This window comes from Myxine glutinosa, chromosome 11, assembly GCF_964187855.1.
Source record: "Myxine glutinosa chromosome 11, kmMyxGlut1.1, whole genome shotgun sequence".
Classification (NCBI taxonomy): Eukaryota; Metazoa; Chordata; class Myxini; order Myxiniformes; family Myxinidae; genus Myxine; species Myxine glutinosa.
This window is the reverse complement of record NC_136271.1, coordinates 132,020,496-132,034,056: the sequence shown is the minus strand read 5'-3', so window position 1 is coordinate 132,034,056 and position 13,561 is coordinate 132,020,496. Positions and strand designations below refer to the sequence as shown.

The 13,561-nt window shown below is 50.8% G+C and overlaps 1 protein-coding gene across 1 annotated transcript in view; it reads left to right on the top strand.

Annotated features, from left to right (window-relative positions):
• The window catches only part of LOC137415252 (pleckstrin homology domain-containing family G member 3), a 58,418-nt gene extending 45,581 nt beyond the window's left edge, over positions 1-12,837 (top strand). Inside the window, exons 3-4 of the mRNA XM_078765990.1 lie at positions 9,159-9,259; positions 12,716-12,837. Coding sequence (XP_078622116.1) covers positions 9,159-9,259; positions 12,716-12,821 — 207 coding nt within the window. The 3' untranslated portion in view covers positions 12,822-12,837. The remainder of the gene's footprint in view (positions 1-9,158; positions 9,260-12,715) is intronic.
• The last annotated feature ends 724 nt before the right edge of the window (positions 12,838-13,561 follow it).

Genomic DNA, 13,561 nt, shown 5'->3' with positions numbered 1-13,561 from the left:
GTGTATATATATTGCTGCCCGATAAACGGGCTTTTCTGAGTACCTGAGTGTTTTGTTTGAATAAAGCAACTCGGACGAATTCCAGCTTTTTGTCGCGTCCATTCTTCCGATCGATGTGGGAGCCTGAGCCCCTTCATTGGTGACCTACCGACATGGACACGGCGGTGGCCCTTAAACTGCCTACCGTCTGGGAGGCTCACACGGCGGTTTGGTTCGCACAGGCGGACTCCCTGTTCGCCCTGCGAGGCATCATGGCCGACGACACCCGCTTCCACCATGTGGTAGCAGCGCTCGGTTCAGCCACTGCGGCCCGCGCCCTGAGCCTCCTCGAGAGCCCGCCAGCCGCTGACAAATACGGCGCGATTAAAAAGCTTCTCCTCGACGCTTTCGCCCTCCCATCGGCGGAACGCGCACGGCGCCTGCTCGACCTGCCCGAGCTCGGCGACAAGGGCCCTTCCGAGCGAATGGACTACATGCTTTCGCTGCTCGGCGAGCACTCTCCGGCATTCCTGTTCCGGGAGCTGTTCCTCCGTCAGCTGCCTAGCCCGTTACGCCTCGCCCTGGCAAGCACGACGATCACGGGCCTCCACCTGACCAAGCGTGGTGTTACTATCATGCCAGGTTCGGACAGAAGGCCCGGACATGCCGACCCCCGTGCACCTTCGGCAGGCCGGGAAACGGCCGGGCCGGCGTTCATTACCAGCCATGAGCGCCGGCCACACGGGCAACTTACTGTTCATCACGGATAAAGCGTCCGGATGGTGCTTCCTGTGCGACACTGGCGCCCAACTGAGCGTCATACCCGCCTCTGACCAGGACAGGCAGGCCGCGGTTTGCGGCCCCTCCTTGGATGCGGCCAACAGATCGGCCATCCGCACCTTCGGCCCACGCAACATCACCCTCTGCTTCGGCGGCCAATGCTTTGCTTGGACGTTTGTAACCGCAAACGTGCCCATGGCTCTGCTAGGCGCCGACTTCCTCTGCGCACACGGACTGTTGGTGGACGTCCAACGGCGTCGTTTAATCAACGCCGAAACCTTCAGCTCCCTGGTATGCACATTGAGCAGCTCCGCGCCGACCGAGCTGGCATGCGCCCTCCCGGCGGCGAACGAGTTTGCTCGCCTGCTCACGGAGTTCCCGGCCCTCACGCGACCGACGTTTTCGGCCGTCGCAGTACGGCATGGGATCGAGCACCACATACCAACCACGGGCCCGCCGGTCTACGCCAGAGCCCGCCGCCTCGACCCAGCCAAGCTCGCCGTGGCCAAAGCCAAGTTCGACGCTTTAGAACACCTCGGCATCGTGCGGCGCTCCGATAGCGCGTGGGCTTCGCCACTACACATCGTCCCAAAGCCAGGGGGCGGCTGGCGCCCATGTGGCGACTACCGCCGCCTTAACGACACTACCACCCCCGACAGGTATCCGATCCCGCACATCCAAGACTTCTCCGCCCGTCTGGCGGGATGGGTCATTTTTTCGAAAATTGATCTCATACGGGGATATCACCAGGTACCTGTCAGGGCGGCCGACGTCCCTAAAACGGCAGTCATCACGCCGTTCGGCTTATTCGAATTCTTACGGATGCCGTTTGGTCTCAAGAACGCGGCTCAGGCGTTCCAGCGCTTGATGGACGGCGTGCTGCGTGACCTGCCGTTCCTTTTCGTTTACCTGGACGACATCCTCGTCGCCAGCACGTCCCGGGCCGAGCACCTCCTCCACCTCCGAACACTGTTCGGGCGCCTCAGCGAACACGGCCTCATCGTCAACCCGGCCAAATGCCACTTTGGCACGACGGCCGTTGATTTTTTGGGCCACCACATCACCAAGAACGGGGCCGTGCCGCTGCCAACCAAGGTCGAGGCCATCACCACATTCCCGCGTCCCCGCACCATAAAGGCCCTGCAGGAATTCCTGGGAATGGTGAATTTTTATCACCGCTTCGTGCCCCGCGCTGCTCAACTCATGCGGCCCCTCTACGAAGCCCTCCGGGGCAAGCCGGCCAAGCACGACATCGCCTGGTCCGCAGCAATGGACGCGGCCTTCCAAAGCTCAAAGCGGGCCCTCGCCGACGCAACACTGCTCGCTCACCCAGTGCTCAACGCTCCCATCACCATCACCACGGATGCCTCCGACTACGCGGTGGGCGCCGTACATGAGCAATGGGTGAACGGGGTTTGGCAGCCACTCGCTTTTTTCAGCCGGCAGCTCCGGCCGAACGAGCTCAAATACAGCACGTTTGACCGTGAGCTCCTCGGTCTACACCTGGCCGTCCGCCATTTCCGCCACCTCCTGGAGGGCCGACCTTTCACGGCGTTCGTCGACCACAAGCCGTTGGTTTACGCAATGGCCAAGGTCACGGAGCCGTGGTCGGCCTGCCAACAGCGCCACCTCTCTGCCGTGTCAGAGTTTACCACCGACATCCGGCACGTCGCCGGCAAAAACAATGCCGTGGCCGACTGTCTTTCCCGGGCCAGCGCGAACGTGGTCCACCTGGGTGTGGACTTCGCGCTTATGGCGGCAGACCAAACCACCGACACCATGGTGCAAGCCCTCCGGGCGGCGGACACGGGCCTCCGCCTGGCCGACATCCCCTTCGCGGACACTGTCCTGCTCTGCGACGTCTCCCAAGGCCAGCCTCGCCCCATCGTGCCCGTCACCTGGCAACGCCGCATCTTCGCCTCCCTCCACGGCCTTTCCCACCCAGGCCGGAAAGCTTCCCAGAAGCTGGTGTCGGCGCGATTCGTCTGGCACGGCCTTCGTCGGGACGTCCGCGATTGGACCAGCACCTGCACAGCCTGCCAACGGGCCAAGGTCCACCGACACACCCAGGCCCCGCTGGCACCTTTCACCGTGCCCGAACGACGTTTCGACCACGTCAACGTGAATCTGGTGGGCCCCCTCCCCCCGTCACGGGGGTTCACACACCTGCTCACCATGGTGGACAGGACCACCAGGTGGCCGGAGGCCGTTCCCCTCGTCTCCACCACCACCGCCGACGTGGCGCAGGCTTTCATCGCCACCTGGGTCGCCCGCTTCGGCGCACCGGCGGACATCTCGTCAGACCGCGGACCACAGTTCACCTCCGAGCTGTGGGGCACGGTCGCCCGCAACCTGGGGGTCAAGCTCCACCGTACTACGGCCTACCACCCCCAAGCAAACGGGTTGTGCGAGCGATTCCACCGCTCCATGAAGGCCGCGCTCATGGCCGGCCTTCAAGACGGCGGTTGGGCCGACCGGCTGCCGTGGGTCCTTTTGGGCCTCCGCACGGCCCCCAAGGAGGACCTCCAGGCATCCACCGCCGAGCTTGTCTACGGCCAGGCGCTACGCGTCCCGGGCGAATTCGTGCCCGACGCTACCAGTCCCTGGTCCGCAGCTCACCAGCGCTCGGACCTCCAGGAGGCCGCCCGACGGTTTGCCCCCGTGCCAACATCCCACCACGGTGACCCCCAGTCCTACGTCCCCCCAGCACTTCGCACAGCGGAGTATGTTTTTGTGCATCACGACGCACATCGGGGGCCACTCCGGCCGCCGTACAACGGGCCCTTCCGGGTGCTGCGACGGGACGACAAGTCGTTCGTCATCGTCATCGGCGGCAGGTCGGACCAGATTGCGGTGGACCGCCTCAAGCCGGCGCACGTGGACGTCGACCACCCACCACGGGTGGCCCTTCCGCCGCGGCGAGGCCGCCCCCCGTCCACGGTGCCCCCCACTCGACCGCCCACCACCACACCGGACCCCCTCCCACGACCCGCCAGGGGTCGCTTCGGCCGGGTCATCAGGAACCCCCTCAAATTGACCCTGCCGGTGCAAGTCGATTCCGGGGGGACGTGTGTAGCGGCTACCGCTGGGTTTTCACAATCGCCTTGCACCTATCAAGGACGCGGAGCGATCACCATGCCGGGCTCGTCCAGGACGCCCGGGCAGGCCCGCGCTCAACTTGCCAGGCCTCGGTCGGGACGCCCGGGCATGCCCGGGCAGGCTCGCCCTCAACTTGCCAGGCCGCAGCCAGGACGCTCGGCCACGCCCCCTCTCGCCTTTCCTGGGCAAACGCTCCGGGATAATGTGTGTATATATATTGCTGCCCGATAAACGGGCTTTTCAGAGTACCTGAGTGTTTTGTTTGAATAAAGCAACTCGGACGAATTCCAGCTTTTTGTCGCGTCCATTCTTCCGATCGACGTCGGAGCCCGAGCTCCTTCAATATATATATATATACTGTGCGCTCCTATGGATGGCAGCGAGTGCTCCAGAAGCATTGATAGAAAGAGAGTGGCAAATCTATGTGTGAGAAAATTGCATGCTTGGTCAGGGTCGCCCAGATAGCTCAAATGGCAGAGCACTGGTCGGGTTTTCCAGAAGACCTGGGTTTCACTCCGGGTCTGGGCACATAATTTTCCCACATATCAATTTAAGTATAGGTACTGTATATGTATATAAGGTACAGTATAGGAATATAAGGCAGGATGTTCTTGATTTGGAGAGGACATAATAGCTCGATTTGATAGTGCGACCACCTCTGAGCTGTCTTTTCCTGTATTAGTTCTTCTTTGGAGTCAAATCAGATTAAAACTGCCATCTTGCTGCAGTGCCGACAGAGAGCCCTGCATTTCATGGCAGGCTATCCTTTGCATGGTGCTGTAAGCCCAGGTTTCTTACTACAGTAGTGTATCATTTCAGTAGTATCGTTTTCATAATAGTAATAATAATAATAATAATAATATTGTAAATATGACATAACACTTTAATCCCAATGTCGTGAATGCAAAGTTAATGGATTGAAGCGGTGTATGGTTCATGATGCCATGATAAGAAGCGGTGTATGGACCAACAACCGCGGAAGTAAGGAATTTGCCTCAGTTTTTTGATATCATGTTATTAACGCAACTCTTGTGATATATATATTGTGATATATAAATGTGTCTGCATTTAGACAGTGGTCCTTTTATTTCCGACATTATTTTTCAAAAAGAGTATGCATTTGTGTTTGTACCCGGCTTGAATGCCTGCCAAGGGAAACTGTGCAAGTTTGTCATTAAAGGTTGTGTATGTTTGGTTTCATTTGGTTATCGGTGAGAATGGAGTTGGTGTAAAGAAAGTATAAGTACTGTATAGTGATGGAAGAAATTGTGCTGTGGATATGATATAACAAGATGGGCCAAATTATTCTGATCCGAAGCTACGGATTTGGCCTACAAGATGGGCCAAAGACGAAATGATTAGATTTTAGTGAAGATCCGGATTCTGATCCGGCTACGAGAATTTTTTAAAAGTGATTCTTCACTATTGGGAGATAGGTCCAAAAACGATACGCAGCAGGATATCTCAAAAAGTTGTGGATGGGTTTGGACGAACCTTGGTGGACCGGTTGGGTGTCTGACAAGGACAAATAGAGTAGATTTTGGTGAAGATCTGAATATGGATTCGGATATGAGTTATTCAATTTTTTAAGTGATTCTTCACCATTGGGAGATAGGGCCAAAAACGATACATAGCAGGATATCTCAAAAATTTGTGGACGGATTTGGACGAAACTTGGTGGACCGGTTGGGTGTCCAACAAGGACAAATAGAGTAGATTTTGGTGAAGATCTGAATATGGATTCGGATATGAGTTGTTTAATTTTTTAAGTGATTCTTCACTATTGGGAGATATGGCCAAAAACGATACATAGCAGGATATCTCAAAAATTTGTGGACGGATTTGGACGAAACTTGGTGGACCGGTTGGGTGTCCAACAAGGACAAATAGAGTAGATTTTGGTGAAGATCTGAATATGGATTCGGATATGAGTTATTTAATTTTTAAAGTGATTCTTCACTATTGGGAGATATGGCCAAAGACGATACGCAGCAGGAGATCTCAAAAAGTTGCGGACGGATTTGGACGAAAGTTGGTGGACCGGTTGGGTATCCAACAAGGACAAATAGAGTAGATTTTGGTGAAGATCTGAATATGGATTCGGATATGAGTTATTTAATTTTTTAAGTGATTCTTCACTATTGGGAGATATGGCCAAAAACGATACGCAGCAGGATATCTCAAAACGTTGCAGACGGATTTGGACGAAAGTTGGTGGACAGGTTGTGTGTGTGACAAGGAAGAATCGATTCGATTTTGGTGAAGATCTGAATATGGATTCGGATATGACTTATTTAATTTTTTAAGTGATTCTTCACCATTGAGTGAAATGGCCAACCAGGTGGAGGTGTGCTCTCTACTGAGTGCCGTTCTAGTTATTATTGTTACAACTTTTGATAAACTGACTACAGATGGCTGTGCCAATCTGCACATATTTATAGCACGCCAATGGAACTTGATCCTAACTGATTTTCTCTTATTTTTATTTTGGCCTATTATTGGTGGCCATCTTGGATTTTGTCCCAAACATCAAACGATCTTCTCTAGAACTACTAAACTGATCGCCATGAAATTTGGCGGGCAGCTTAAGCACCGCTACGAACACAGAGAGGCTTCCATTACCCAAAACAGCTGAATCCCCTCCATTTACTGATTTCTAAGATGGGGATTCATCCCAGTAGGGGGTGTGCTTCTTCTTCACTCAGACTCACATTCGCATCACATAATTTCACACTTCTACAAATTTTGTGTCCTTGCACGCCAACGTTCCAATTACATCCACACCGATCAGCACTTTCTCATTCATTCCCCCACTCTTCCCTAATATTGTTGGGACAAGAGACAGGAGAAGGAGGAAGTAATAATAAGCCATGTCCTCAAATTATATTCCAATTCAACATGTAAAATTTGAGCTTTTACAATAATTCCAATTTCCTCATGTGCTATTTTTAAAAAGTCAATTTATAAAGTCTCTGTTCCCTCCTATTTACATTGTCCATCTCTGTTTACACTATTCACAGTATTTTCCTTACACTCTGGAGCCCCATGGAGCCCCGCAACCATGGCCTCCCCAACCCAACACGTACCCAACCCAATTTACCTAGCAGCCACCTCCGTTTCTTAAAGGTTTATGGGAGCCATGAGTTGTGCACAACCTGCACCGTCTTCTTTCAATTCTCCGGGTCCTCCTCTAGCTCCGGAGGGAGGACAACCTCTTACTCCTAACTACACTCCGAGGGACTGCACTGCATACATGCTTTCTACAACATGTGGCACCCCCTGCTCATTCATCGGCTCGTCGAAACCAGAGCCGGATATTTATTTATTTATTTGGTATACATGATCGAGGGATGTGGAAGAGCTACAAACTCTGTGGGGAGCGGGGTGCTGCCCTGGTCGTTATTCTAACCGGTCCGTCTTTAATGGTGGCTCCTCTGGTGGTGTTCGTCTTCCTTCTCTATGTCCACACCACAAACCACATCGCCACCATTCATTACACTCACCACGCTCGCATTCTTGCACTCGTACTCACATTTGCCCTCACCCCTCGCCACATCTCTTCCCCACCACATCTCCTCCTCATCCTCTTCCCCCTCCACTATCACCACATCTCTTCCTTCTCTGCTTGTTCTTGGCCCCATCGGGCCTTCAACATTTACCCCTCTTTTCACCCAATTCCACTGCAAGTGTACGTTCTTTTAAAATGTGGTTTCAGTAATGGCTTTGATGATCTTGAAACACTGGGTACGGTACCTAAGTTTTATTTTCTGCCTCATTGTGGAAATAGTTTCGACAGTACAGTACTTGGTGTTTATTCTCATATTTGATCTATTAGTCAGATCTATTAGTCAGAGTACAGTACGAGAGTACAGTATTTGTCTTTGATAGACATACATATTTGACCCATGATTGGACTTTCCAAAAGTAAGATGGCAAAACCGATCCGAACACTTGCCTCGCATGTGCTCCAGTTTGCTAGGCTTAGCGTTTGCACCTGTTCCTGTGAGACGTCAACATGACTTGCTACGTACGACAAGACTTGCTGAACGTGCCATAGTTATCCTGAAACTTCTCTGTGCTAAATTTGACATGAGCATGATGGAAAAAATAGAAACCTGGATTATTGCCCACCGTACCTCCTCGACATTGACGTTTCTGATTTACCTACACCTCAATTGTTTTGGAACATCGTCACAGACCTGCGTCTTTGATATTCCGGGATGTATTTCCTTGTTTATATTTTGTCAATCATGAACATTGCATTTTTTTTTTTTTTTGTATACAAGATCGAGGCTCGTGAAAGAGCTAACATTAATCACAAAAAAAATCATACAGACACATAAAACATATAATAAGGGGAGCGGTAGACAAGATGGGGAGTGAGGGGGAAGGACACAAACACAACATTTGAGAGCAGGGACATCGAGAGATCTGTGGGAGGGAGAGGGCTTGGGGGGAGGTGGGAGAAGTATAAAACATATGGATACTACAAGGACTTCCAGGAAAGAAGTTGGAATTTCAAAAAAGTGTATCTGGGGTGAATTAGAGGGGGTAGAAAAGATCAAGGTTTTGGATGGGGGAAGATAAGAGATGGTGGTGAACAGCTGTTTTAAAGACCTGGAGGGAGGAGTGGGATTGAAGGGAGTGGTGGAGTTTGTTCCACAGGCGGGAGAAAAGGGGAATGATAGAGTGAAGGTGAGCAGAGAGCCTAGATTTTGGCAGTTTAACCATAAGAGGGTTGCAGGCAGATTTTGTGCGACCTGTAGGAATATTTTGGGGACAGAGCACAGAGAGAGCTGGGGGAGCAAGGCCGGAGAGGAGTCGGTAGAAGACAGAAAGACCACCAACCTGCCTACGGTGAGTAAGTGAAAGGCCCTCGGAGTTAGCCGAAAAAAAAAAAATCTATATTTATTATTATTATTATTTTATTAATATTATTAATATTAATATTATTTAATATAATTCATATTTATTATATTAAATTTATATTTATATTTATATATATATATATATATTTATTTATTTATTTATTTATTTATATTTATTTATTTATATTTATATTTTTATTAATATTTATATTTATTATATTATATTATATTTATTATATTTATATTTATATTTATATTATATTTATATTTATTATTTATATTAATATTATTTTTATTTTATTATTTTAATATTAAAAAATAATATTATTGAAATATTGAGCTTCGTGAACTTTTTTTATCACCTCCAGTAATTAATGATGTGGCAGGCAAATGAAATGGAACATAATGGTTTTGTTTCTTCGTTTCTTTCAGGGCTACTACGTAGAAATCATTGAGAAGCCGGCGTTACAGCTGAGCCGAGATCAAATTCAAATGCTGTTTGGCAACATTACAGACATTTACGAATTCAACAAGTAAGTGCTTCTGAAGGATGCTTGGCATTTTTTGCATGTTTACTTTTTATGTTCCTGTGTAAGGGGTGAAGATGCCTTTTGGTCATGTGACTGTGACTTTGAGTGGCCATTTTGCCGAGATATGATCTTGTGCCAATAGAACAAGCATCATTTAATGGGTTACTTCATGCAGGCATTATGGGTGACGATGCCAAATCAAAATTACATGTCACTGAAGCATTAAAAGCAGTTGCTATGTCATTACGAAATGCTGAACACTCGGCTTTACAAACTGTGTACGAGTTAGATGTGTCATCATCTGGTATTTTAACATATTTCCAAATTTATAGCAAATATTTAATTATACATTTCCTTGCAAGAAATATAAAATATGCTTATCAAAGGTGTGTGAAGATAAATGGACTTGAGTGGTTAGGCTCAGGGTGAGTGCTTTTGTTTATACATACATAGTTAGGCTCGTGGAAAAGCTAGTACGAGTCCACTGAACGGATCAGGATGCAACAGGACAAAAGGAACAGCAGAGAGGGTGAAAAAAATGCCTATATAGAGACCGACTTGGACAAACAATGGGTTTGGGGAAGAATGGGGGGTAGGAGAGGATGTATGGGGTGGACATGGTGGATACAGAAAGAAACTCTCAGGAGGGAAAACTGGAAATTTGGAAGGAGGAGTGATTGGGGATTGGGGTGGGTGGTTAACTGGATAGAAGAAATCATGGTTTTGCATTGGGGATGCTCTGAAATGGTGGTGAACAGCTGCCTTGAAGACCTGGAGGGAACAATGGGATTGAAGAGGATTTATACTGAATCGAGGCTCGTGAAAGAGCTGACAACCGCGAGGGAAAGACAGCACAGGGGGAAACATTCATTAAAACACATTCAACAAAAAGACATCCAGGAACACAGTACAGAGGGACCGCGAGGGAAAGACAGTACAAGGGGACCGCGAGGGAAAGACAGCGCAGGGGGACCGCGAGGGAAAGACAGTACAGGGGGACCGCGAGGGAAAGACAGTACAGGGGGACCGCGAGGGAAAGACAGTACAGGGGGACCGCGAGGGAAAGACAGTACAGGGGGACCGCGAGGGAAAGACAGTACAGGGGGAAACATTCATTAAAACACATTCAACAAAAAGGCATCCAGGAACACAGCACAGGGGGACCGTGAGGGAAAGACAGTACAGGGGGACCATGAGGGAAAGATAGTACAGGGGGACCGCGAGGGAAAGACAGTACAGGGGGCCGCGAGGGAAAGACAGTACAGGGGGACCATGAGGGAAAGACAGCACAGAGGGACCGCGAGGGAAAGACAGTACAAGGGGACCGCGAGGGAAAGACAGCACAGGGGGACCGCGAGGGAAAGACAGTACAGGGGGACCGCGAGGGAAAGACAGTACAGGGGGACCGCGAGGGAAAGACAGTACAGGGGGAAACATTCATTAAAACACATTCAACAAAAAGACATCCAGGAACACAGCACAGGGGGACCGTGAGGGAAAGACAGTACAGGGGGACCATGAGGGAAAGACAGTACAGGGGGACCGCGAGGGAAAGACAGTACAGGGGGCCGCGAGGGAAAGACAGTACAGGGGGACCGTGAGGGAAAGACAGTACAGGGGGACCGCGAGGGAAAGACAGTACAGGGGGGCCGTGAGGGAAAGATAGTACAGGGGGACCGCGAGGGAAAGACAGTACAGGGGGACCGTGAGGGAAAGACCGTACAGGGGGTCCGCGAGGGAAAGACAGTACAGGGGGACCGTGAGGGAAAGACAGCACAGGGGGACCGCGAGGGAAAGACAGTACAGGGGGGCCGCGAGGGAAAGACAGTACAGGGGGGCCGTGAGGGAAAGACAGTACAGGGGAACCGCGAGGGAAAGACAGTACAGGGGGACCGCGAGGGAAAGACAGTACAGGGGGGCCGTGAGGGAAAGACAGTACAGGGGAACCGCGAGGGAAAGACAGTACAGGGGACCGCGAGGGAAAGACAGTACAGGGGGACCGTGAGGGAAAGACAGTACAGGGGGACCGCGAGGGAAAGACAGTGCAGGGGGGCCGCGAGGGAAAGACAGTACAGGGGGACCGCGAGGGAAAGACAGTACAGGGGGACCGCTAGGGAAAGACAGTACAGGGGGACCACGAGGGAAAGACAGTACAGGGGGACCGCGAGGGAAAGACAGTACAGGGGGAAACATTCATTAAAACACATTCAACAAAAAGACATCCAGGAACACAGCACAGGGGGACCGCGAGGGAAAGACAGTACAGGGGGACCGTGAGGGAAAGACAGTACAGGGGGACCGCGAGGGAAAGACAGTACAGGGGGGCCACGAGGGAAAGACAGTACAGGGGGACCGTGAGGGAAAGACAGTACAGGGGGACCGTGAGGGAAAGACAGTACAGGGGGACCGCGAGGGAAAGACAGTACAGGGGGACCGTGAGGGAAAGACAGCACAGGGGGACCGCGAGGGAAAGACAGTGCAGGGGCACCGCGAGGGAAAGACAGTACAGGGGGGCCGCGAGGGAAAGACAGTACAGGGGGGCCGCGAGGGAAAGACAGTACAGGGGGACCGTGAGGGAAAGACAGTACAGGGGGACCGCGAGGGAAAGACAGTACAGGGGGACCGCGAGGGAAAGACAGCACAGGGGGACCGCGAGGGAAAGACAGTACAGGGGGCCGCGAGGGAAAGACAGTACAGGGGGACCGCGAGGGAAAGACAGTACAGGGGGACCGCGAGGGAAAGACAGTACAGGGGGAAACATGTGGAAGTTGGTTGGGGCCAGTCGACTTGAGTGGTTGACTTCCCTTATTGCAGGCGCTTGGGGAGGTGATTTAACAAATGAGAGAAAAAGAGCAACAGAGGAGTAAAGTTAAGATATAAAAGAATGTGTTGAGAAGGAGTTGTTGTGTGACCTTGAGAGACAGAGGGGAAGGAAGAATGAATGAGGAAGCCAGAGGAGGTGCTGCACTATCCTCTCTTCCGCCCACCTTCCCAGTGAAGGAGATTGTGTCCACCTGTGGCCCCCACCGTCTGTTCATTGCATTTTTACCCTTCATCACCTCACTCTTCCACGAGCCTCGATACTGTATAACAAACATGTCTTATTACCCAGCCCTTTCATGCATCGTGTTGGAATGTTGAAACGAAAAACAGAGTCAATAACATTTCTGAATGCCCTTTCCAAACGTTATTGGTTCTACCAGTTGGGTGAGAAATACCGGTATATCTTAATAAGGTTGCGCAATGGGAAATAACTTGGTATTTCCATGTCCTGGCAGTCCTTCGTGCTCTAAGGTCATAGTTCAGATGTTCTTTGTGAAGTTGTTGGTTTTTAATGTTTAAACTATGTACGTACGCGTGTGTGCGTGTTCAGAATCTTCTTCATTATTGCACTGAAGTTGTGTAGGTTTACTCCGCTTTGAGACACTTTCTCTCTCTGATGTCTTTTGCTCCTTGCAGTGATTTGCTTCTAAGCATGGAGAAGTGCAATCAAGACCCAGTGGAGATTGCAAGATGCTTTGTGGCCCGAGTAAGATGTTCTTGCTTTCCACAATCCGTGAAATAATCGTGTCTGAAGAATTGTTGGTCAACACAAGTTATCCGTCGTAATTATTTTGTATTAATTCTCAACAAAAAAAAGGTTTTTATCTGTCGTGCTTTGGGGTTCACATGAAACGATTTGTTGCAGGCCGGGTGGCATGTAGCGATAAAGCTGGTATGTTGGATGGTCATGTGACTGTTGTTGCCGCATGAATTGACATGTAATCGGTGTCGTTGGATAGCACGTCACAACTCATTAGATCTCACGTGACACCGGGCCCAATGCTTATTACCAATCTGCGGTCCCAGATGCACTAACTCTCCCTCTCCCTCTGATGTACCATACTCTTCACAGAGCCTCGATGCTGCCGAAGCAAATTCCCGAGCAAGGGTTATACTGGGTGGTTTGCCATTGCCTTCCGACTTCCAAGCAGTAGTTAGGGCAGAAATTTGTAATTTGGCCAGGATGCCGGCGATGGCTCACCTACTCATCACGAAGGACATCGCGGGATCTTTAATGTCCACCAACAAATGTCGGCAAATGGGACACCCGGTGTAACGTCCTTCCAAGGGACAGCACACACATCGATGGATCATCTTGCGTGTGAAACACGGGGATGAAAGTTCGTTTATAGCCGAGTCAAGATTCATACCCTGTAGTGGGGAGGCCTATGTACTCGATTCCAAGTTCGTGTGCAGTTCATGTTAATTTTGGCCAACCACTATAAATGCATTCTACTGGGGCCTACTAATCGGGAAAATGAT